General features: G+C 46.1%; 1 protein-coding gene across 1 annotated transcript; it reads right to left on the bottom strand.

Moving 5' to 3' along the window:
• Window positions 1-22,252: 22,252 nt before the first annotated feature.
• On the bottom strand, window positions 22,253-23,701 carry rprma (reprimo, TP53 dependent G2 arrest mediator candidate a). Its single transcript, XM_072475337.1, is given in 2 exon segments — window positions 22,253-23,409; window positions 23,411-23,701. Coding segments are annotated over 2 exon segments (393 nt in total). The 5' UTR covers window positions 23,459-23,701; the 3' UTR covers window positions 22,253-23,064.
• Window positions 23,702-24,621: the final 920 nt, after the last annotated feature.

The following is a 24,621-nucleotide window of genomic DNA, read 5'->3' as shown; positions in this document are numbered from 1 at the left end:
AAAATTCCCTTTCCCCCATGGAGATGGACTTAGGCCCTGGCCAAGTGAAGTGAGAGTTGACACTTGTCCAGCATTATCCAACCTTTCGTCCTCTGCCATTGCATCCATGCTACACTTGGTTCACTTCCTTGTCTCCCTTCCCCAGTCCCAATTGCTGTCTGACCCATTCCTCTAAGTGATCAAGTTCCTTGCAGTTCTTCATGGTTTTCTGTTACTGCCTTTCCTCCACTATCTTTTCTTCCTCTTTCCCTGCACCCTCTCTCCATCCATCCCCTCCAGCCCCCTCTCCAGATTTTGCTCTTTTCTTGTCTGCTCTCCCTCCTATGTTCCTTTCATTCCCTTCTCAACCTGGGTCATTTATCTAACCACTTTATAACCTCCTTGACCTGAACACTGGGATTGTTCTTGACGCTCTGTGTGCAATGCCACTGGAGATCAGCAAGTACGCATTAAAAGCCTGAGGGTCCATCACTAGGCAAAGATCATCAGTAATTATTTCCCTTCATCGTGTGTTCTAAACTATTGAATTCCATTGCCTCCAAAAATCACAATTTGGAAATTACTGCTGGTGATTTTAACTGATGAACATTTCACAGGTTTATATGACATTCTGACTCTTTGTGCATAGCATTAACCAAATTATTTTAAAGGTTTTAATTCCTTTGTTATATGACAGAATCTGTGTGAATATGTTAAACATTTGTCTCTAACTCACAGGAACATGTTAAACATTGGCAAATATATCCAACAGTCATTTCTAAATTTATAGCTTTAAAAATATGGACGTTAAATAGGATTCAATGGAAGGTTTTGAAACAAAAGTGAAAGAAAAATAAATTGATGCCTTTTATAGCACAACTAGGTCAGAATTTATTCTAAGGATATTTTGGAACTGCTCAGACAGATGTCAGGCTTCATTCATGCTGTTTCCGAGGCCTTTAATCTTAATGCTGCTACATTTGTAATCAGATTTTCAAAATTGCAATTTAGTCCGAAATGTAACAGGAATCATGTATTATGAATTAAAGGATGGCTGTTCAGTAAATCCATTCCATCCGGAACAAAAAAAGGAAGATAGTGCAGCTGCTGGAAATTTGAAGCAACCAGAAGATGTTCGAAATTGGTGACATTGGTGGAAAAAGCAGACAAGTGTGGACTCTTTATCAGAAATCCTAGGTTTTCTGTTCCTATTCCATTCCTGACAGAAGTAGTTAAAACTTTCCACAAAAACAAAAGACGAAAACTGAAACTGGAATTAAGGAAAGGAATGACATACTATGGAAAAATGCTTCAATCAGATTTGGCATCCTGAAATCAGATTAAGTGGATTTTATAATACAAAATGCCATTGAAAGCCCGACAATGGCTACTACCCCAGAAGAGAGGGTTGCATACTGATTGCTTTGGCTGATGCACAAGGTTTTAAATCTATACTCGATGAAGTCAGAGAGGGATTATGGTATGGAACAAAGAAAATTACAGCACAGGAACAGACCCTTCGGCCCTCCCAGCCTGCGCCGATCCAAATCTTTTATCTAAACCTGTCGCCTATTTCCAAGGATCTACTTCTCTCTGTTCCCTGCCCGTTCATATACCCGTCTAGATGCATCTTAAATAATGCTATCGTGCCCGCCTCTACCACCTCTGCTGGCAAAGCGTTCCAGGCACCCACCACCCTCTGCGTAAAAAACTTTCCACGCACATCTCCCTTAAACTTTCCCCCTCTCACCTTGAAATCGTGACCCCTTGTAATTGACACCCCCACTCTTGGAAAAAGCTTGTTGCTATCCACCTTGTCCATACCTCTCAGAATTTTGTAAACCTCAATCAGGTCCCCCCTCAACCTCCGTCTTTCCAACTAAAACAATCTGGAGTTTTATACTTCAGTAATTAGTTCTCCTTGCACAAAGACAAGGTCAGCCAAGGAGGGATTCTACACGGTTTCAGGTCTGAATGTAAGAAGTGGGAGGAGAGTCAAGTAGAGCAATAAAGTGAGACAGAAAGATTGATGACCTGAACACCATTATCTGTGGAACCTGTTTATTGGAGTGTCTAAAGCTATCAGCAATTCTCAGATTGTCGTTTACCTCCATGGTTTTGTACCACACTTGATTAATATATCTTCGAGAATCTTAAAAAAAAAGAAACAAAGAAAACATCAAGTCCATCTGCCTGCTTATTCTCAAGATCATGGGCGGAATTCTCCATCAGCCGACGCCAAAATCGGGAAAGGCGATTGGGCGAGGATCGATCTTAACGCTGAAATCGTGGCGGGCTCCGGGTTCACGCCAAATCGCAATTCTCCAGTGCCTCGACAGCAGCGTCAATGCGTTCCACTCTGCATGTACAGTAAACGCCATTCGCATGTAATTAGCAGGCCTGACCCGGTATTCTCCAGGGCCTCCGTGATCCTCCACCTCCGCCGGGGGGATTTCCCGATGGCGAGGTTCACTTTGACTTTGCTTTTAAAAATTGGGAATCAGGTGCCATGGCTGATGAAGGAGAGAGCGGGTAGGTCACGCTGAGGCACAACCCGTGGGGTGCTGCTCCTGGAGGGAGACATGGGGACAGGCGTGTCCAGGCACGCACCGCCAATGCCGCGGCCTGCAAGGCAGCCATCTTGCTGCATGCTCCACTGACCGGCCACCACGGCCCGTTGTTCTGCAGAGTAACACCGGCCTTATAGATGCCCACCCATTGATGGGGCATCATGCAGCCCACCCAAGGGCAAAGCCCACAGTAGGGCACCGGACGGGGGCCCGGAGCATACCGCTGGCAAAGGCAGCACCAGATGCAGGGATGGGCGCCAGTGCCAGAAGATGCCATGATGCCGGGCAACGACGGGACCCGGGGTCTGTAAATTGGGTGGGGGGAGGGGAGGGGGACATGCAGCGGCAGGGCCTGCAGTGCCAACCAGGACCACCATGTGGTACGGAGGTATACACTATGCTAACATGTTGGCCTTTCACTCCCTGCAGACAATGAATATTGTAATTCAACCACTTAAACGTAGTTACCGCAGCCATGGGGGATGCACTGCAGCTGTACGGACTGGAGCTGCTCAAGGAGGACACTGCAGCAGTAGTGCCTACCCCAGAAGAACAAGAGGCAGTGGTGAGGATGGAGAGCCACCCACCCAACAGGCCAAGGAGGAGGTGGAGGCAGTGCAAAAGAGGCGCCGCATTAGCATGAGCAGTGTATCGACAGCGCCTGTCATTCGAGGATCTGCCAGACCGGGCATGGTGTAGTAGACTCTAGCTGAGTAGGGGGACAGTGCGACATATCTGCCAGATCATGGTGCACCTGGCACCACAGGTGAATGGGAGAGAACACCCACTTTCTGTGGCTGTCAACGTGATGGGCGCCCAGAACTTCTACGGAACGGGGTCCTTCCAGGCGTAAACCTGTCTTGGATCTCACAGAGCTCTGTGTACAGGTGCATCAGTGCCGTCACGGAGGCCCTATATTCCCGGTCGGCACAATACATCAATTCAATGTGGACCGGGCCCACCAGGATTCCTGGGCAGCGGGGTTCACCGCCATCGCTCCTGTTGTTCACCAGAGGATGATCGACGGGATGCATGTCACCCTAAGAGCACCTGCAGATGACAGGCTGGCCTTCACAAACTCAAAGGGGTTCCACTCAATAAACGTGCAACTGCTGTGTAACCATGAGATGGGCATCATGCACGTCTTTTCCCAATATCCGGGCAGTGTGCATGATGCCTTCATCCTGGCCTCTTCGAGACGCAACAGGGGTTATCCGCTATGGGCGTGGCTGATGATGTCTATTCGGAGGCCACAGATCAGCACAGAGACCCGGTACAACGACGTCCATTAGTGACCAAGGGCATGAACGAGTGGTGCTTCGGCATTTTGAAGGTACCTGGGCCGCTCTGGCGGGGCCCTCCCGTATAGTACTAGGAGAGTCTCCAAAATCATGGTGGCCTGATGCGTCCTCCACAACATCGTGCAGCAGAGGGGCGATGAGTTGGAGGAGGGAGATGAACGCCAGTCATCATCCGATGAAGAGTATGCTGGGGAGAGCAAGGATGGGCAGGATATGGGGCCTGGGCAGGCACGGGAGGCCGCACAACGTGTGTGCCATGGCCGACGCACTGGACGCTCTAATCGCCTCCAGGTTCACCGACTAGGGGGACTAGCCAGCGGAACGGACATCACATCTCACCCCCACACTCACCCTGTGCCCCCGTCCAACGACCCCCTCCCATTAATATGCTCCTTGCACAACCCCCTAGGAGTTTCCTACCTGCCTCAATGCAGGGCTTAGGCCCTGGGCTGGCAGTAATAGCGGATCTGACCCAGGGGCTGGAGGATGATGACACCCTGCTTTGGGATGAGCTCTGGTGCTCCGCATCGTGCGGCAACATCTGACTGCTGCCCACGGTCACACTTTCCTCTGTCCACAAGGTCGACCCCTGCTTGTGAGCTGACCATTCCATCACATGGGTCCATCAAATCTCTGGGGTGGTGGAAGTGGGGATGGTTGCAGGGGGACTCGCATGGGGATGGGACACCGGAGCAGTGAGGGCTGGCTGAACTGCTGACCTTGGGCCAAGACCACCCCCAATGTTCACCCATGCCCCCGGCCACATGTGCTGCACCCCCCACCCCCCCCCACGCCCAGCCCAGTGCAGCCCATCTCTTCTGACAGAACACCGAGGCAGGTTGGAACGTAGTGGACATGTGTTTTTTGTAAACATATACATACAGGATTGTGTCCTAGCTCCTACTGCTACCTTATGTTTTGCACCTGTGTCCACCTAACTGGTGTCTCCCTTTCTGGTCTTACGGGCCCGAACACTATACCCAAGTGGATCCCCAGGCAGTACATCAGGAGTGGAGGCGGCCTGCTGGGATACCTGACCTGTGACCTGGGTCCCCTTTGGCGGGCGTTTACAGGGGCGACCGGGCTTGGATGGGCCCGGCTGCTGCTTGGGTGTCCCAGGTGGCATGGCGCCGCCCTGTTATGTCCGCTATACATGTGATACGCCAGGGATAGGAGGAGAGCAGAGACCAAGGTACTGCGGTGTTCCGGCACCTGTCCTGTGGGAGTCACAAGCATGGGCTCCATCGCCTCCACCTCCCTTGCATCTGGGATGGGGGTGCGAGCAGAGCTAACCCCTGAGGCTCTCCCATCCCCTGAGGCTGCCAGTCCTGGTGGCCTGCACTCTTCTCGACTTGGGTCTCCATGCCCATGGCCATGGGGAACGGAGTGGACTACCTCCCACTGGGACTGCACCACATCACCCAGTGACTGTGCCACCACCTTCTAGGTCTGTGCCACATCAGCCAGTGACTGCACCATCTCCCTCTGTGTCTGTGCCATTTTGGCCAGCGCACGGGCAATGCTGCTGACACCCTCAGCCATGACCCGCTGTGACTCTGGAGCATCACTGCAATGTACACGTAGCTCTGGTACATGGCTGCCTGTGACAGGGCTACCCTGTGTGGACTCTCGGCTACTGCCTTCATAGATTGCCCCAGGCCTTGGATATCTTGACCCATGGCCGAAATCTTCGACCCCAAGGCTTCCACCGTGGATGCCACCCATGCGTTGTTGGCCTGGGTGGTGCGCATGGTCGGCACCACCTCCTGCTCCTGCACGCAGTTGGACTCCTTCAACTGCGCCTGCAGGCACTGGATGGTTGCCGACATGACAACCCCTCATACAGTTCCTGGCCCTGTAACTGCATCTCCACAATCGATGGGACCGTCCGTTCCAGAATCCATCTGGACGGCAGCTAGTCCCTGGGGTCAGACCGCCCTCCCACCATCCGCACCCTCGGGGGTTCCTACTTCTCCCTGTTGTACCACAGCACATGTGTGGTGTGCATCATATAATGCCCCAGGAGCCTCTTGTCTGAAGTGCCCAGCTGAGGTGAGTATGTCTGGGATGGTGGAGGTTGTTGGAGACAGCTGCGACGGAAAGTCAGTGTCTTTCCTGGATCCGAGCTCTGGGGCGTCATGGGATGCGGGACGAGATCTCCCATCGTTGTCCATGTCCTTGTCCTCGCTGCTCTCCACTTGTGGTTGTGGTTGGGGTCAGGGAACACCAAAAGTGCCCGTGCCATCATCAGACGCTCCTGCAAGACACAAGACAAGACGCATGATTGCATCGTGGGCCGGGGGCGAGCGGGGGGAGGGATGGAAGGGGTGGTGGTGGAGAGGGGGTGTGGGGGTTGTAGCGAGGGGTGTGTGAGGAGGTGTGGGGGTGGTGGTGGGTGTGGTGTGGCTGTGGAGGTGGGTGTAGAGGTGGTGGTGGTAGAGGTGGGGCGGGGGGTGACATGTGTCATGAGGAACCACAACTCAGCTGGGCCTCACTTCCTCACCTGATGCCAACCCCTGCCTTGATGACTGCCCTTTCTCCGGGCCCACCGACCACATCCAGTCCCCTCTATTCCGTTTCCATGAGGGGCGGCAATTCCAGCGGTTCCCTTCCATTCTTCTCCCTCTCACGACAATTATGAGCACCCTTCTCCTCAGAGGTTGGGGGGGGGGGGGGGGGAAGAGACATAAACACACAGTGTTAGACAGTCCAACGCATGCAGCCCAGGTGGTGGGTAGCTGGTGGCTTCAGTTGCCAGGGCACCCGATGTAAATCCAGAATACCCTTTGCATACTTCTACAAATCAATCCTGGCCAGTTCAAAAGCAAAATACTTTTGTTGATGCTGGAAATCAAAATAAAATAGAAAATGCTGGAAATAGCAGAACCAGTGGAGAGAGGAACAGAGTTAGTGTTTCAGATCTGTGACCTTTCATCAGAACTGAGAAATGTTAGATGTGTAACAGGTTTTCAGCAAATGAAAGGGGTGGGGAGTAAAACTGGGAAGAAGAAAAGGGAAAGTCAAAGGATAGAGGGCAGGACAGTTCCTTCTCATAGAGCATTTCCCGGATTCTAGCAACAACAGAAATACTTTGAAATGGGAGAGCCTACAGGCTTAAAAATGATCTGAGTTCCATCCAAATATCCATTCTATTTTTGATAACAGCATATCATATGATAAAAACTATCAGAACGTAATGCATGCTCATGAAACAAAGGCCATGAAATTCAAGACCTGAAAATGGACATGGGTTAATCGAACATTGCTTCCGATGTAGACAGCATGCAAACAGTGTGCAGACAGAACTAAGTGCGCTATTAGGCAGTTGCATTCTTCAGCATTGAATGCAAAATTGTCAGACGTTAGCACAAATTCAAGTTAGCCCGCACTATTCAAATGCAATCTACACCTCTTAATTGGGAGGCACATTTTGGCTGGAGCAGAGTTTGACTTGAAAAAGATACAAGAATGGCGGACATGACAGGCAGTGGACTCCAAGAATTTCCAACGGTGAACTGAAGACATTGGTCAAGGGGGTGGACAGGAGGATTGATGTAATTTATCTGCACTGAGACATAGGGCCCTCCAGAGAAACACTCATAAGAAACACTAGGTAGATGTGGCGGTCCACGTCAGGAGTCTAGCCCTGAGGCCATGGATGCAGCATCACAAGAAGTTTAATGGCCGCACATGAGCTTCAAACACACTGTTCAATGTACCACACCCTCATCACTCACCCACCAAAGATTTCTATTCATCATGACTCATACTTAACACTTGTATACGCTCAGCACTGCTGAAAGCACACCCACATCTAATAGCTTACATACATAGAAACATACATAGAAAATAGAAGCAGGTAGAGGCCATTCGGCCCTTCAAGCCTGCTCCGCCATTCATTATGATCATGGCTGATCATTGTGTTCAATACCCTGATTCCGCCTTCCCCCCCATATCCCTTTCGCCCTTACAGCTATATCTAATTCCTTTTTGAAATTACACAATGTCCTTGTCTCAACTACTTTTTGTGGTGGTGACTTCCACAGATTCACCACTCTCTGTGTGAAGAAATTTCTCCTCACCTCAGTCCTAAAAGGTTTACCCCTTATTCTCAAACTATGGCCCCTAGTTCTGGACTCCCCCCACAATCGGGAACATTCATTCTGAATCCACTATTTCTAATCCTGTTGGAATTTTCTAAGTTTCTATGAGGTCCCCTCTCATTTTTCTAAACGCCAATGAATATAATTCTAACCGACTTAGTTTCTCCTCATATGACAGGCAAGAACATCTTTCCTCAGATAAGGACACCAAAACTGCACACAATACTCCAGGTGTGGTCTCACCAATGCCGTAAAACATCTCTATTCCTACACTCAAATCCTCTTGCTATGAGTGCCAACATACCATTTGCCTTCTTTACTCCTGCTGTACCTGCACACTTACTTTCAGCGACTGATGCAGGAGGACACTAAGGTCTTTAGCACAGGGCTAAATCACTGGCTTTGAAAGCAGAGCAAGGCAGGCCAGCAGCACGGTTCAATTCCCGTAACAGCCTTCCCGAACAGGCGCTGGAATGTGGTGACTAGCAGCTTTTCACAGTAACTTCATTTGAAGCCTACTTGTGACAATAAGCGATTTTCATTTCATTTTCATTTCTTGCTGAGTTCCACCTCTCTCAATTTACATCCATTCAAATAATAATCTACCTTCCTATTTTTGCAACTGAAGTGGACAACCTCACATTTATCCACGTTGTACTGCATCCGCCATGCATATGCCCACTCCAAATTCCACTGAAGAATCTGTGCATCCTCCTCAGAGCTCACCCTCCCAACCAACTTTGTATCATCTGCAAATTTGGAAATACTACATTTAGTTCCCTCATCCAAATCATTAATATATAATGTGAACTGTTGAGGTCCTAGCACAGATCCCTGCGGCACCCCACGAGTCGCTGCTGCCAATCAGAAAAATAATAGTAATCATGAAACCTTTATTATTGTCACAAGAAGGCTTACATTAACACTGCAATCAAGTTACTGTGAAAAGCCCCTAGACCCATTTATTCCAACTTTTTGCTTACAAATTTTTCCAGCTATTCAAATATAATAGCCAAATCACCCAACACGTTGCACCACACTCACTGAACCACCGCCATCTTTCTTAAAATATAAGCTGGAGCATCACCAGATATCTTTGAGGCAAATAGAGCAAAGAAATTTGGTGCCAGGCAGGCTGCTGGCAATGCTCAGCAAGTTGTTTAGTTTATTATTTGTACCTTTTCCTTTTCCTCAAGAAATCACAAATTCAGGCAACGTAGCCATACAGTTTTTCATAATGTCTCAAAATATTTTACTATTGCCTAAATTTTCTGTGCCCTGCTCATCCCATCTCTCTTAGCCCTTTTAAGAAGTCCATCTGACGCCCTATAGCCTGCATAACGTCACAGAGAACAAAGCTCCTGCAGGAGTAGCATTGAGTGCATCCCACCAAGTAGCGAATCAGTCAGCACACTCTGTGATGGATAATGAATTTGAGGGACAGGAACGTCTCCCGAGGAGCTGCCATGCTATATTAGAGAATGGAGGAATATATTTACATGACGTGGGTTTCGCTGGTTAGGCCAGAGTTTGTTGCTCAATTCCAATTGTCCTTCAGAAGATGGTGGTGAACTGCGTTCTTGAACCGTTGCAGTACTTGAGGTGTAGCTACACCCACAGTTATGTAAGGGAGGGAATTCCAGGAATTTGACCCAGCGACTGTGAAGGAATGCAATATATTTCCAAGTCAGGATGGTGAGTGACTTGGAGGGGAAGCTCCAGGTGGTGGGATTCCCAGATATCTAGTGCCTTTGTCCTTCTAGATGCTAGTGATTGTGGGTTTGTCTAAGGAACCTTGGTGATTCCTGCAGTGCACCTTGCAGATGGCGCACACGGCTGCCACTGTTTGTTGTTGATGGAGGGATTGAATGTTTGTGGAAGGTATAGCAATCAAGCGGGTTGCTATGTTCTGGATGGTGTTAAGCTTCTTGAGTTTTGTTGGAGCTGCACTCATCCAGGCAAGTGGAGAGTATTCAATTACACATCTGACTTATGCCTTGTAGATGGTGGACAGGCTTTAGGGAGCCAGGAGGTGAGTTACACACTGCAGGTTTCCTAGCCTTTGACCTACTCTTGTAGCCACAGTACCAATATGGCTAGTCCAGTTCAGTTTCTGTTCAATAGTAACTCCAAGGATTTTGATAGTGGGGAATTCAGCGATGGTAATACCATTGAATGTCAAGGGGCAATGATTATATTCTCTCTTGTAGGAGATGGTCATTGCCTGGTAGTTGTGTGGCACAAATGCTACTTGCCACTTGTCAGCCCAAGCCTGCATATTAACAGGTCTTGCTGAATTTGGACATGAAATGCTTCAGTATCTGAGGAGTCACGTATGGTTCTGTTTCTAACTCTGGGCCGGGATTCTCCGCCGGCGTAATTCTCCGTTATGCCGGCGCCTGGGGGTTTCCTGCTAGCGTGGGGCTACCTCACAATGTGAAACCCCATTGGCCGACCGGTGTAACGGAGAATCCCGCCAGCCAGTCGGGGCAGAAATGTGGCGCAGCAGGGCGGAGAATCCCGCCCCTGGTATTCAGTCACAAGGAATCTGGGCCAGGATTCTCCGAGCCTTCGTGCCACAATCGCGCTCGGCGCGGGGACCAGAGAATTGGCGTCAATCGTGCGCGCGCGGTCGACACGGAACCGGTTGGAGGCCATTGAAAGAGGCCCCTGCAACGATTCTCCGCCAACAACTGGCCGACTCCTGCCGGCGTGGTTCACTCATTGTTCCACCCGGCGGGAGCTCGGAGTGGCTGCTGCGGACTCAGTCCACGGCCGCCCTGGTGGGGGACGGTGGGATCTGTCACTGGGGGGGGGGGGGCCCTCCAGGACGGCCAGGCTCACGATCGGGGGCCACCGATCGGTGGGCATGCGCAATCTCGGGGGGGGGGCTATATTGCCGGGGCCGGCCCGCGGTGTGGGTCTGCCACGTTGCGCGGGGCCCGCAGCCGGAAGTGCAGGGCCCCGTATCGGCAGCTGGAGCTGCAAGGAGCACTCCGGGGCACTGCTAGCCCCCTGCAAAATGGAGAATCACTCTGGACTGTCTCCAGGAAAGTCCAGAGTGATTTGCACCCGTTTTCTCACGGGCGTGGGGACATAGCCCCATTATCAGAGAATTCCACTCCTGTTCTCTCTAATGCAGCATAGAGATTATGGTCACTTCTATGGAGGCTGCAACTTGGACATCGCAAGGGGAATCAGTGTCACTGGCCTTTGCAGCATTTCTGAATCTCAAATTGCAATTATTCAGATTTGGGCTCCATCATCTGAAGATCCTTTGGAAAACATGGGAAACAAAGGGATAGCAGCTTCAGTCATAACTCAGACTGCTCATCCACAGATCTGTGGAAGTGTTGAGTTGCAGGCTGATGGGATAAAAGTGGAGCAGCAGCAATAGCACATGTTACTCTCTCACAGGATGACAACATATTCACTCCATCCATAACTCCCTCAACCAATGACCAATTTGGTACTAAAAAGCCACCTGTGCCAGGCTCTCCCTGCAGCTGAGATGTTGTAAATTACAGTTGATTCCTCTTAGGCCTGGGCTGAGGTTAAAACCACATGGATCAAGGGCTCTCTTCTGACCATCAACAGCTTCCCACCACCTATACTGAAAGTAATGAAGTGCACCTCATAGGATGATGATAGGTTAGTCACCTAAGAGAAACACTATAGTTTAATACATGGGTAAAAATAGAATGCTACGGTTGTTCTGTATTTCAAAAAAAAAATGGCAGCTTTTGACTATGTAACTTTGCAGTGTGGTCCATTGTGGAGACTGTGCAATGTTCAAGATATGACTGATGGTCAGGGTTTGGAAGTTCTTTGTTGCAGGCTGAAAGGACTGGTGGAGGTGTCAATGGGTAATGTTAATATGGTGATGAAAGGGTAGTGGAAGGAGTAGTTCTACTGAAGCATTGGTCAATTAGCTGTCGCTGAAGATCACTGGCTGTAGATTTAAATGGGTATTGCTGCAATGGTGAATTTAAGTTTCTGCACATCAGGAAGAGCTTGCATCAAAAACTCATCTATTGCATTTTGCTGTTGGACAGAAGGATTTATGATGATATATCAAGCATTATTTACACTAAGCTATGAATTTTAACATTAATTTTTATGTAATCTCATTAGTTTTTTTAAATTATCAGGCTATTCATATGATAGCTACAATCTTATTCATTAGCAGTATATATATAGATTAGATATATAAAATTATGTATATACTATATAATTTTAGAATTTATGTAGCTTGTAACAATCCCATGTTTGAAATGAAATAGGTGAATAAGAAAATTACATATTGGGCGCTATAGAAATGCCTTGTCGCGCCCAACTCGGTGACACGATGAGGCCGTTAAATTTCATCCCAAGGTCCGAGAACGAATGTCTGCGCATGAGAGACTGCTCCATGGTGCTGTTAATTTAGCCCACACAGATGTAGACCAGGCGTAACAGCACCTGGGGGGGGAGGGGGGGGGGCGGTCTCCCTGGTCAATGGAGATCCCCGGGTAGTCAGGGACATGGCAGGGGGGCACCCTGGCTCTCCCCCTGGCACCAGGGCACTGCCACTGCCCAGGAGCCTGGGTGGTACTGCCAGGCTGGCAGGTGCACTGACAGGGTGCCTGGGTGGCAGTGCCAGGGCCCTCAGGTGCCAGGGTGGTACAGCCAAGGACCAGGGCCTGAGGGATCCATGCCCATAAAAGGGGGGGGTAATGGGGCTATAAAGTTGGGGGAGGGGGCTAAGGGTAAGGTTCCTGAAAGGGGGGCCCAAAAGGGAGAGTGAGGAGACCTGATAAGGAGGCCTGATAAGGAGGGCCCTCAGCTACCCCACAGTGGGGTGTCCTCACTTGGGGGCGGTGGGGTAATGCCCATGCGTGCAGGAGTGACACTGCCAATGAATGGTGAGTGTGCGGGACCCTCAAGTTCACTTAAAAATCGGGGCACCCTTTCAAAATGCCAGCCCGCTCTTTGAGGAGTCGGTCTCATGTGTGAGCTCTGCTCCCCATTGCTGAAAGAATTTCTAAGTGTGGACTGGACCGGGGAGTAATTCCCCAAGGCCTAAAGAGAGGACTAAGGTGCAATTTACCAGCCACGTCATGTTGCAATCTAACCAGATTTCGCAAGATCTAACCAGATCTCATGAGACGTCACGATCTGGATCCCGCCCACAATTGGGGGGGACCCAGTATCGCACGGTTAAGTGAATTAAAAAATCCACTTAGCCGTGCTGATGCCAGGTCAAACAGCCACCTGCCATCTATCGGCCTCACCGAGGATACCCCACCCGAGCGCCAAATAGTGCTGGTCCCCACAGAGACCAAGCATACCGGCACTTGAGGGAGGGGGGATGTCTCCCTGGTGATAGGAGGTCGTTGGGTGGTCAGCCTCTGGCCAAGATGGTACAATGGCAGTGCCACCTGACAGTGCCAGCCTGACTCTTCAGGGTGCTCATGGCACTGCCAGGGTACTAGGCTGGCATTTTCCCTGTGCTGGGGATTGGACCCAGGGGTGCCCTGCCTCTATGTGGTGGTGTGCGGTGGGGGGGGGGGGGGGTAGTGCTCGAGGACTCCCCCCTCTAAAAGGTGAATTGGGGTGTTGAGAGGTCCGTTGCACAGCCGGGTGGTAAGCCGGGTACCACACCTCCATCCCCACCCAGAAAGGACAAGTGGAATCGCGCCCTAAGTGTGGATGAATACCAGCGTGGATCTCACTGTAAAAGCCGGTGAGAAAAACCCCGCCAAACTCGCCCAAAATGACGAAAATGTTCCCTTCAATCGCGCCCAATAACTTTGAGGAGAATCGACAACACGTTGTCACGTGTTAATATAAAGCGGCTGCACACATTGCCATGGCCACATATACTGAAAGTCGAGAAGGGCAGATCCAAAAATACCTGCGGCAATATCAGATGCAATCACTGACCAAGCTTCTCATAACCATTAACGATACTTATCAAGCTCCCACTGTTTCCGGATCCTTCAGCGTGCGTGGGTTGTCACCAGCAATGTAAGAAATGGGGGCGGGGGGGGGGGGATTGTTGCGGGACATAAGTGATTGCTATTTGCTGCAAAGCAATCACATATTATTGTCATTAATAGCAGCAGTATTAGTATTCAAAAGCTTACCAGGGTAAACAGAATTGTTAATCTCTAGATGATATTAATTACAGGCACCCAAGGGAAAGTAATGTTGGCCAATCTCCGTCACACTGAAATGGTCAATTCTGCAATAAAGGCAACACATGCTAAATATAGTAACCGTTTAAAGTATCAGTTGGCGCATCTTGCCATTCAGATGATTGTTATAAAGTAATTGAAACTGTTTTTGACTATTTATATCCAATGGTAGGTTAACACAGTGTGGGTCGCTGATTTCCAATATCGTCCACAGAAAAATTTGACCAAAATATCTTTCCAGGTCATAAACGAGAAGGAATGAGAGAGTCCTTGGTTAAGTATGAGCCTCTTCTCATACCGAATCATCGTCATGTATGAAACTAGTATACAGTTGTGGTATTGCTGGCTAAGAAATCAATACTATTTTATTGTCATCAAAAATGGAAAATTTGGAAAATACTATTTTGTTAGGCAACAAGTGGGGTAGAGGCCATATTAACCCATCAGTGTCTATAGCTGTCAGCCGCCCCCCCCAGCCGCCAACAAAGTGAAGAATCGCAGTTTTCATGTGGACGCTCAGCCTGCTACTTTGGAAAGTAATTCCGTGGATTATAGGGTGAGCTAACGACCTTGGTATTTCCAACTAAGTTTATGGCCGATTTCATTATGAAATATCTCATTCAGTAAAAAAAATCAAGTTTGGGAATGTTACTGTACTTCGAACCTGCAGCCAAGTTGTGCACTGGGAACTGATATAGACAGCGAATAAGTGAAGTGACTCATTAATCTTTCAAGACAGCGAGGGCGAAATAAACACCGGTTTGGACATTAGGAGTGTCATGTGAGAGTACCTTTAAGAAATGGGTGTTTATAAATGGGTGTGTATAAGTATCTGTAGTGAGAGTATCTTTAAGAAATGGGTGTTTATTACTGCAGTGATGTCAGAGAGAGGGTGGAGCTGACTGTCTGTCAGTCTTTTACTTTCGTTTCAGGCTGTTTGCTGCAGGGTGTGTTTTAGTTTCGTTGTCAGAGCTGGATAGCTGCAATCACAGCCAGAAGATGTATTACAGTCTCTCTCTGTAATCTAAAGACTGTAAATCGACCCTGGTGATTTAAAACTAATAACAGTAGTGACTTTAACCTGATGTGCTTCTGGTAAAAGGTGTTTTAAGTCTTATGGATGTTAAAAGGAAATCTTAAAGGATTACTTAGTGTTGTATTCTTTGGGGGTTGTATTTGAATTAATGGTTGCTAAGATGTTCATTGTATGTTTTAAAAAGGTTAACTTGAGTTCATAGAATAAACATTGTTTTGCTTTAAAAAATACCTTTCCATTTCTGCTCTACCACACCTGTAGAGTGGGCCATGTGCTCCCCATACCACAATCTAGTAAAAGTTGTGGGTCAGGTGAACTCCATGATACACTTTGGGGTTCTCTACACCCAGACCCAAAACAAATTGGGGGCTCGTCCGGGATAAAAGTCTATCTATTGCATTGGCTTTGTAAACTTAAAGACAGTGAGGGATGAGCATATATGTGGGTGCTTTTCAGTTGTGGTATTTTAGTTGTGGACAATGGCTCTTTCAGAGGCTCAGAAATTTTTGGGTGCAGAGACTAAAAGCAGACTGTTAGATTTGGCAAAAACATTACAGTTAACATTACCTGACAAAATGTGAAAAGATTAGGTAATTATGGTGGTGGCTAAGCATTTAACGTTGCCTGAGATACAGTTTGACTCATTGGAAATGGCAAAAATTCAGTTACAAATTAAACAAATGGAACATGAGAAAGAATTAAAACAGCTTGAATACGAAAGAGAGAGAGAGAGGAAAAAGAGAAAGAGAGGAAAAAGAGAGAGTAGAAAGGAAAACAGAAAGACTAGCCCTAGCAGAACAAAAAGAACGAGAAAGGGAGATACAGATCAGGGAAAAATATAAAGAGACAGAGTTTGAACTTCAGAAAATGGCCATGAAACATGACAGTCAGTTAAAATTGGCAGACGTAAAGGGAAACGTACAGTTGGTTGATAGTGAGAAAGAGCGTCATAGTTGAAGGCTTGGTGGGGATCTATTTAAATATATCCAAGCATTGCCAAGGTTTGACGAGAAGGAGGTGGAAGCCTTTTTCATTTCATTTGAGAAGATGGCTAAACAAATGAAATGGCCACAGGACATGTGGCTATTACTGATTCGAACAAAACTGGTAGGTAGGGCTAGTGAAGTGTTTGCATCACTACCGGAGGAGGTATCTGGGACGTATGAAGACGTGAAAAATCCATCTTAGGTGCATGGTTTAGAAATTTAAGGAAAGAATTTGGTCAAACATACATGGAGTTTGAAAGGATCAAACAGAGTAATTTTGAGAGGTGGATAAGGGCTTTGAAAATAGACAAAACGTATGAAGCTCTCAGAGAAATTATACTTTTGGAGGAGTTTAAAACTTCAATTCCTGATGTAGTGAGAACTCATGTGGAAGAGCAGAGGGTTAAAATTGCAAGATTAGCAGCAGAAATGGCAGATGATTATGAATTAATTCATAACTCAAAGCTTGGTTTCCGACATCAGTTTCAGCAGGTGAGGGATAGAAACTGGGGACATGAGCAATACTCAAGTGGTAAAGGTAAAGGTGATCTGATGGGAGATAATAAGGTGAGTGTACCTCAGATTAAAAAAGAAATCCAGGAGGCTGGAAAAGAAATGAAAAGTTTCAAATGTTTTCACTGTAATAAACTAGGCCATGTGAAGTCACAGTGTTGGTGGTTGAAGAAAAGCACTGGGAAGGCTGATGTGGTAAAACAAGAGAAGGCATTGGGGTTTGTTAAGGTGGTAAAGGAAAGCCCAAGAGAAGTGAAGGAGGTGCAAACGATTGTACAGCCTGATCAAGAGGTGATTGTTAAGAAGGTGCCAGATCTCTTTAAAGAATTTACTTGTGTGGGTAAAGTTTACTTATGTGTATCAGGACGAGTAGGTAAAGAAGTCACAATTTTAAGAGATATGGGAGCTAGTCAATCTTTAATGGTAAGAGATGAGGAGTTATGTAGTTTGGGAAGAATGTTGCCAGAAAAGGTGGTAATATGTGGAATTCAGGGTGAGAGGAGTAGTGTTCCATTATATAAGGTAAGGTTGGAAAGTCCAGTGAAAAGTGGTGAAGTGGTAGTAGGAGTAATAGAGAAACTATCTTGTCCAAGATTAAAGTTTCTCTTGGGTAATGATATAGTTGGATCGCAGGTGGGAGTGATGCCTACTGTGGTTGATAAGCCAGTGGAAAATCAGACAACTGAAGTGTTGTAGGACGAATATCCTGGGAGTTTTCCGGATTGTGTGGTAACAAGGTCGCAAAGTCACAGGTTAAGACCAGAGGAGAAATCAGAGAGTGAAGATGACGTTGAAGTGCAATTATCAGAACAAGAACAGATGGACGATGAGGCGGATATTTTTAGTTCAGGAAAATTGGCAGAGTTACAACAAAAAGATATAGAAATAAAACGGATGTGTCGGAAAGCATACACGGAAGAAGAATCTGAGTGTATACCAGAGTGTTATTACCGTAAAAGTTATGTCTTGATGAGAAAATGGAGACCTTTACATATGCAGGCGGATGAAAAATGGGCAGAAGTTCATCAAGTAGTATTGCCGGTAGGGTATAGAAAGGAAATGTTGCGAGTTGCACATGAGGTACCAGTGGGAGGTCATTTGGGAATAAGGAAAACTCAAGCGAAAATCCAGAAACATTTTTATTGGCCTGGACTACATAAAGATGTAATTAAAATTTGTCAATCATGTCACACATGTCAAGTGATATGGAAACCTCAAGCAGTGATAAAACCAGCGCCCTTAATACCCATTCCAGCATTTGAGGAACCTTTTACAAGGGTCCTAATTGATTGCGTAGGACTGCTTCCTAAAATGAAAAGTGGGAATCAATATCTTTTGATGATAACGGATTTGTCTACTAGGTTTCCATAGGCCATTCCAGTATGTAAGATTACAGCTAAAAAGATTCTGGAGGAGTTACTTAAATTCTTTACTAGATGTGGACGACCCACAGAAATACAATCGGATTAAGGATCAAATTTTACCTCAACGTTATTCAAAGAAGTTATGGATAGCTGAAATCAATTGCGTACCATCCAGAATCACAGGGAGCGTTAGAAAGGTGGCATCAGACATTAAAGACAATGTTGAGGGCTTATTGTCACGATTATCCAGAGGATTGGGATAAAGGAATTACATTCGTACTGTTTGTAATTAGGGATGCACCTAATGAATCAGCCAAGTTCAGTTCTTTTAAACTAATTTTTGGTCATGAGGTAAGAGGACCACTTCAATTGATTAAGGAAAAATTGGTGAGTGAGAAATCGGAAATTACATTATTGGATTACGTGTCAAATTTCAGGGAATGATTAAATAGAGCAGGTGAATTGGCTAGACAACATTTTAAAGTTGCACAAAATGTGATGAAACGGGTAGCCGACAAGAAATCCAAAGTTCGTAGTTTTGCCAGTGGACATAAAGTTTTAGTGTTGTTACCAGTGGTAGGTGAACCTTTAAAAGCAAGGTTTTGTGGACCTTATCAGAAAAGAAATTAAGTGAGGTGTATTATGTGGTAAAAACACCAGATAGAAGGAAGACTCACCGAGTGTGTCATGCGAATATGCTTAAAAGGTACTTTGAAAGGGAAGGAGAGAAAAAGGAGGAGGTTTTAATGATTCTAACTCAAAGTGACGAACCAAATCCAGATGACTGTGAATTTGACATATCTCAAATTAAGTTTGAAAACGAGGATGTTCTTAAAAATTGGGATAAATTGTTGAGTTAACTCCCAGAGAAAAAATGGACTGACCCGAAAGATTTATTGATATCACGTGGGAAGTTTGTAGAGATAAATTGGGAAGTACTAAAATGGCTATACATGATGTAGATGTGGGAAATGCTGTTCCAATCAAACAACATCCATACAGACTTAACCCTTTAAAATTGGCACAGGTTAACAAAGAGATTGAGGGTATGCTTAAAAATGGCATAATTGAAGTGGGTTGCAGCCAATGGAGCTCACCCATAGTGATGGTACCAAAACCAGACAGTACCCAACGGTTGTGTGTGGGCTATAGAAAGGTTAATGCAGTTACAAGAATGGACTCTTATCCTAACCCACGTTTGGAGGATTGCATTGAGAAAGTGGGACAATCAGCTTTTATTTCCAAACTGAATTTACTTAAAGGTTACTGGCAGGTACCTTTATCCGAAAGGGTGAAGGAGATTTCAGCTTTTGTGACTCCAGATGGTATATACCAAAGTTATGCCATTTGGCATGAAAAACACCCCAGCCACATTTCAACGGTTAACTAACAAAGTTGTTTCAGGAATACCCAATTGTGCAGTGTACATCGACGATCTGGTAATTCTCAGCCAGACATGGAAAGAACATTTAAAACATCTGATGGAGTTATTCGATAGACTTCAGGAGGCGGGTTTGGTGATAAACCTAGCTAAAAGTGAATTTGAAAAAGCCCAAGTCACTTTCCTTGGCCATACAATTGGACAGGGCTGACTGGTCCCACGGGATGTGAAAACAAAAGTTATTGGGGAGTTTCCGATACCCTCTACACAACGGGAAATAATGCGATTTCTTGGTATGAGTGGATTTTACCAGAATTTCAGCAGTGTGGTCGCTCCACTGACGGACTTGCTCAAGAAGCGTATTAAATTCCAGTGGACAGCGGAGTGTCAGCAGGCATTTGACGACCTGAAGGCGATGTTAACCACTGCTCCTGTGTTAGCCATCCCAAATTATACGAAACCATTCAAAGTGGCGGTTGATGCGAGTGATGTGGGTGTAGATGTGGTGCTTCTACAAGACGACGATGAAGGGCTAGAGTGGCCTATTGGTCATTTTTCAAAGAAATTGAATTCTCACCAGAAAAAGTATTCAACGATTGAGAAGGAGACGTTGAGTTTGGTGCTAGCTTTGCAACATTTTCACATTTATGTGACCACCAATCCGTCTGACACAATTATATATACTGATCATAATCCGTTAATGTTTTTGGAGTGATTCCGGAATAACAATGCAAGGCTGTTTCACTGGAGTTTATTGTTTCAGCCATTTCATTTAAAAATAGTGCATGTGGCAGGACAAGAAAACGTGATAGCCGATGCTTTGTCACGAATATGATGAACGAAAGCAATTTCAGTTGGAGGAATTATCTTAAAGGATAGTGAAAAGGTGAAAAATGAAACCATCTTGAGGTTGATGGTTTATTTTCTTTTCTTGGGGGGAGGTGTCATGTGAGAGTACCTTTAAGAAATGGGTGTTTATAAATGGGTGTGTATATAAGTATCTGTAGTGAGAGTACCTTTAAGAAATAGGTGTTCATTACTGCAGTGATGTCAGAGAGTGGGTGGAGCTGGGCTGTCTCAGCTTTTTACTTTCATTTTAGGCTGTTTGCTGCAGGGTGTGTTTTAGTTTCGTTTTCAGAGCTGGATATCTGCAGTCACAGCCAGAACGTGTATTAGCGTCTCTCTCTGTAATCTAAAGACTGTAAATCGATCCTGGTGATTTAAAACTAATAGCAGTAGAGACTTTAACCTGACGTGCTTCTGGTAAAAGGTGTTTTAAGTCTTATGGATGTTAAAAGGAAAGCTTAAAGGATTACTTAGAATTGTATTCTTTGGGGGTTGTATTTGAATTAATGATTGCTAAGATGTTCACTGTATGTTTTTAAAATGTTAACTTGAGTTCATAGAATAAACATTGTTTTGTTTAAAAAAATACTTTTCCATTTCTGCTCAGCCACACCTGTAGAGTGGGCCATGTGCCCATACCACAATCTAGTAAAAGTTGTGGGTCAGGTGAACTCCATGATACACTTTGGGGTTCTCTACACCTTGGCCCATAACGGGAGAATTGTTCTAGGAGCAGTGTCACCGGAATAGGCAGGCCTGTACTCCTTCTGTACCTCTTCAGGGGTATAGTATTACCGCTATTATACACTGAATCGTTATTGATTTGATTCATTTGTGACCTCCTAATGATCGGTGGGAGTGGAAGGGGTTTTCAGTCAGTGCTCATTTCCACTCGCTGAATGGGGTGACATCAGCCTCCTCCTATCATTCGCGTTCCGATGTCCTTGAGATCATCCGGTCTCTCAAGGAAAAGCCATTTAACAAAGTTTCGACCCAGGAAAGTGCTACATTGTCAACTTGCAAAGAATCCTAAACTTGCCTGTATTAAACAGATAATACAACTGCTCCAAAATAACCCAAGGCAGACCAAAATGTAATTTACCCAATCACCCCATTCGGACAGCAGCATTTAAGTCGATTTCACCAATTTAAAAAAAAACTTCCGGCCCACACCAATTAAAATATGGAAAGATCCCGGTTAAATTCCGGGCGGAATCTTAATGCGGTCAATTGTTCCCTCTGGCAGTGCGATACTGCTAGATGGCATCTGAATGACCTGGTGGCAACTTTGGTTTAGTTTCCATCTGTGTCTGCCACTGTGTACACAGTGAAGTTTCTCCCTTATATTGCAAAAGTTAATCATTAGTGAACGGTGTATATATAATTCACATAAACCCAATAGCTCCATGGCATCTATATATGCATGCACATTTGCATCACCGAAAGAGCAATATAGATATTGCTAATTGCTCATATTTCTCTGGAAGCTATAAAAATCTCTTCACCCCGCATGCAGAATAAGCCACGCTAGAAAAATAAACAGCAACAGCTGCCGGAAGACCGGAACTAAAATACTTTCGCTGAGGTCCAGATTGTACATATACTGCCTGCAAGTTAATAACGTCCAGGGTGAGAGTCCAGTCATAGGAAATGTAGCTACCCCGCTGTCCCATCCCATTCCATGTATTTATGGGTTTAAATGGAGGGGACTGTGAACACATGTTTACTGTTAAAACCGGCTCTCATTCCCAAACCGGCAAAGAAACTCAGCGAGCAACTGAGTGAAGATTTTGATTTCCCATCTCGACCACGGCTTCATTCCATGTTTAAGAGCAGTTTTATTCCAGTTGGGGAGGAGGGGGGGGGGGGGGGATTAACTTTCGCTTGGTTTCTCGACAAGCGAGCCATTAGCACTGAGAACTGTCAGGATCAATAAAAAGACTCAAAATGAATAACATGTCTCGTTATTTAGATGAATTTTAAACAAAAGAACAAAAGGTGTACTACATTTTAATAATATTTCGAAATACAAAACAAGAATTGATTTGTCATAAACACGTTTGGTACCCGTGCGGTAAATCAGTGTTAAAGGCTCAGTGACTGTGAACACAATCTGCCCTTCTTAAATAGAAGTTTTGTATTCAATTTCATTTTATACAAATAAAATTAAAAATACACTTTTGACATCCGCACGCTTCCCGGGGGCGGGGGGACAGAGAACTACAGAAATATTTTGTAGGAACATTATAAGCGAAGGACGTCGAGATGTACAACGGATTTCAAAAAAGGATAAATATTTCAGAAAACAAATCAAAGGGAGCAATAAAGCAGCAGTGATATTTACAACCCAACAGTCGGGAAAGTCGTTCCATGTCGCAAGTTTTGATCGGTTCTTGTTGGACTTGTGCAATGATTCCGATACATTCTTTAGATAATCTGCTTTGGCCACGGAAAGGAATTAGCAAATCTCTTCAGACAGGGTGTAATTTAGTCAATGTCTAAGTCATCACCGCCACAGGATTCAATATTTCACCGCCACGTTTCCAAGTCCAGAGTGAACCAGACAAAACGATCTCTCAATCTCAACATCATGCTTTCCTCCTCCTCCTGTCTAAAATACTGATTTGCACTAAAAGTCCCTCCATTTCTTTGGGATGGGTGCGGGATGTGTCTCCACCCCGATAAGAATCAGTCTTCCCATTTCCCAGTTTCTTTGTAAAAAAAAAAGACGGATCTGTTCTATCGAGTTAATGGCAAAGCCCTGTTCAGGAATCGGAGACGTTGCCATGACATTTGGTCCTGGCTGCTAATAGGGACCAACAATAACCGCCTCCACCTCCTTGGAAGATCTCCTGTCCTTCACCAGAAAGTTCACCATCCCCTCGGACTTGATGAGCAAATTGCAGCCGAGGAAAAATATCCCGAAGACCACAGTGAGCGACAGGACACACATCACAGCGATCTGGACCACCCTCATGATGTAGAGATTTCTCTCATCCGGAGCGGTCAGCACGGAACCGTCGTCTGTCACAACCGAGGAATAGTTATCGTTGCAACATCTGATCATGGACTCGAGAGAACCAGTGCGGTTCAAGAACATCGCGCTCCCCGTCTCATTCAGCAGCGTCCAGTTCATTGCTGCCGCTTCTTGGGTGCCGAGCCCGAAGTTGTGATGGAACAGGTAGCTGGGGCCAGCGCATTCGGCAATCGCTCGATCCAAATGTGGGGAAAGTTTGCGATCTCCCCTCCTCTTTGCTGCCAGCTCGGAAAGGTCAGCAATCACTCTCCACCTCCTCCTCCTCCTCCTCCTCCCTTATTCGCCCACTGGCGTTCTCCTTGCACTTTCACTGTTTGCTCGTCCCAAGTGGAAGGCAGTGAGGAACTGCGTTTGCTCCGCTCTCATAGTTATACCTGTTAGGGTGAAACCATTCCGGGAGAGGGGTCAATTCCGTCTCGGTTGCACCCCTATCCCGGGCGCAGCGATCTGCCGAAAGCAAGGGGGGGGGGGGGTTGCTGGAGGTGGAGATTGGCAGCGGATTGGAACAAGTCACGGGGGCGAGCAGGATGAAATCACTCATGCTTATTTTCAGCCTTTTTAGTAATTGTCTTTCATCAGAGGGAGGATGGCGGGAAGAATTAGTTTTTTTTTGTGCCTGAGACCATCCAGCTGGGTCGTTCCTATTGCAAAACAAGTGAACAAATACTGGAGTTGTTACAAAATAATTCGGTCTCTTTAAAAACATTCCCTTCAGTTTCTCTTTACAATCGGTGCGGCGACTGTTAAAAGGAGAAGGAAAATAGATTGCGCCAATTATTATTCCCCAATTAAAGCCGAACCCGTAGAAACGGAGATTTGTCTTAAGCTCTTCGATTACACGTTGACATAGCTTACATTAACAGTACACCATGTACACAGTACAGTGTGCAGGCTCTCTTACGCTCTAACTTCTTCCAACCAGTGCTAATTAGAGGTCATTGACCTGAAACGTGTCACCCTCCATTCCCCTTTCCCTCATTTGCTTGTCGAGATTCCCCTGAAGTGCAATCAATTCTATTTACTTCATCCGCTTCAGTGGTACTGAGTTCCACATTCCCGCCACTCTTTGGGTAAAGAAGTTTCTTCTGAGTTTTCAAATTGATGACTATCATATTGATGGCGTCCAATTATGCTAGCCATCCACAAGTTGAAACATTCTTTCTGAATTCTCTTTATCAAAATCTTCCACAATTTTAAAGACCTCTATTAGGTCAACCCTCAGCCTTCCCTTTTAATGTGGGATGCGACCCAGTCTGCCAGTCCTTTCCCGATGTGTGTATTTCCTGATGTCCTGATATTTCTGCTATCATTCTTCTAAATCTTCTC

This window comes from Scyliorhinus torazame, chromosome 2 (assembly GCF_047496885.1).
Source record: "Scyliorhinus torazame isolate Kashiwa2021f chromosome 2, sScyTor2.1, whole genome shotgun sequence".
NCBI classification, from domain to species: domain Eukaryota; kingdom Metazoa; phylum Chordata; class Chondrichthyes; order Carcharhiniformes; family Scyliorhinidae; genus Scyliorhinus; species Scyliorhinus torazame.
This window is presented reverse-complemented; position numbering and strand designations above follow the sequence as displayed.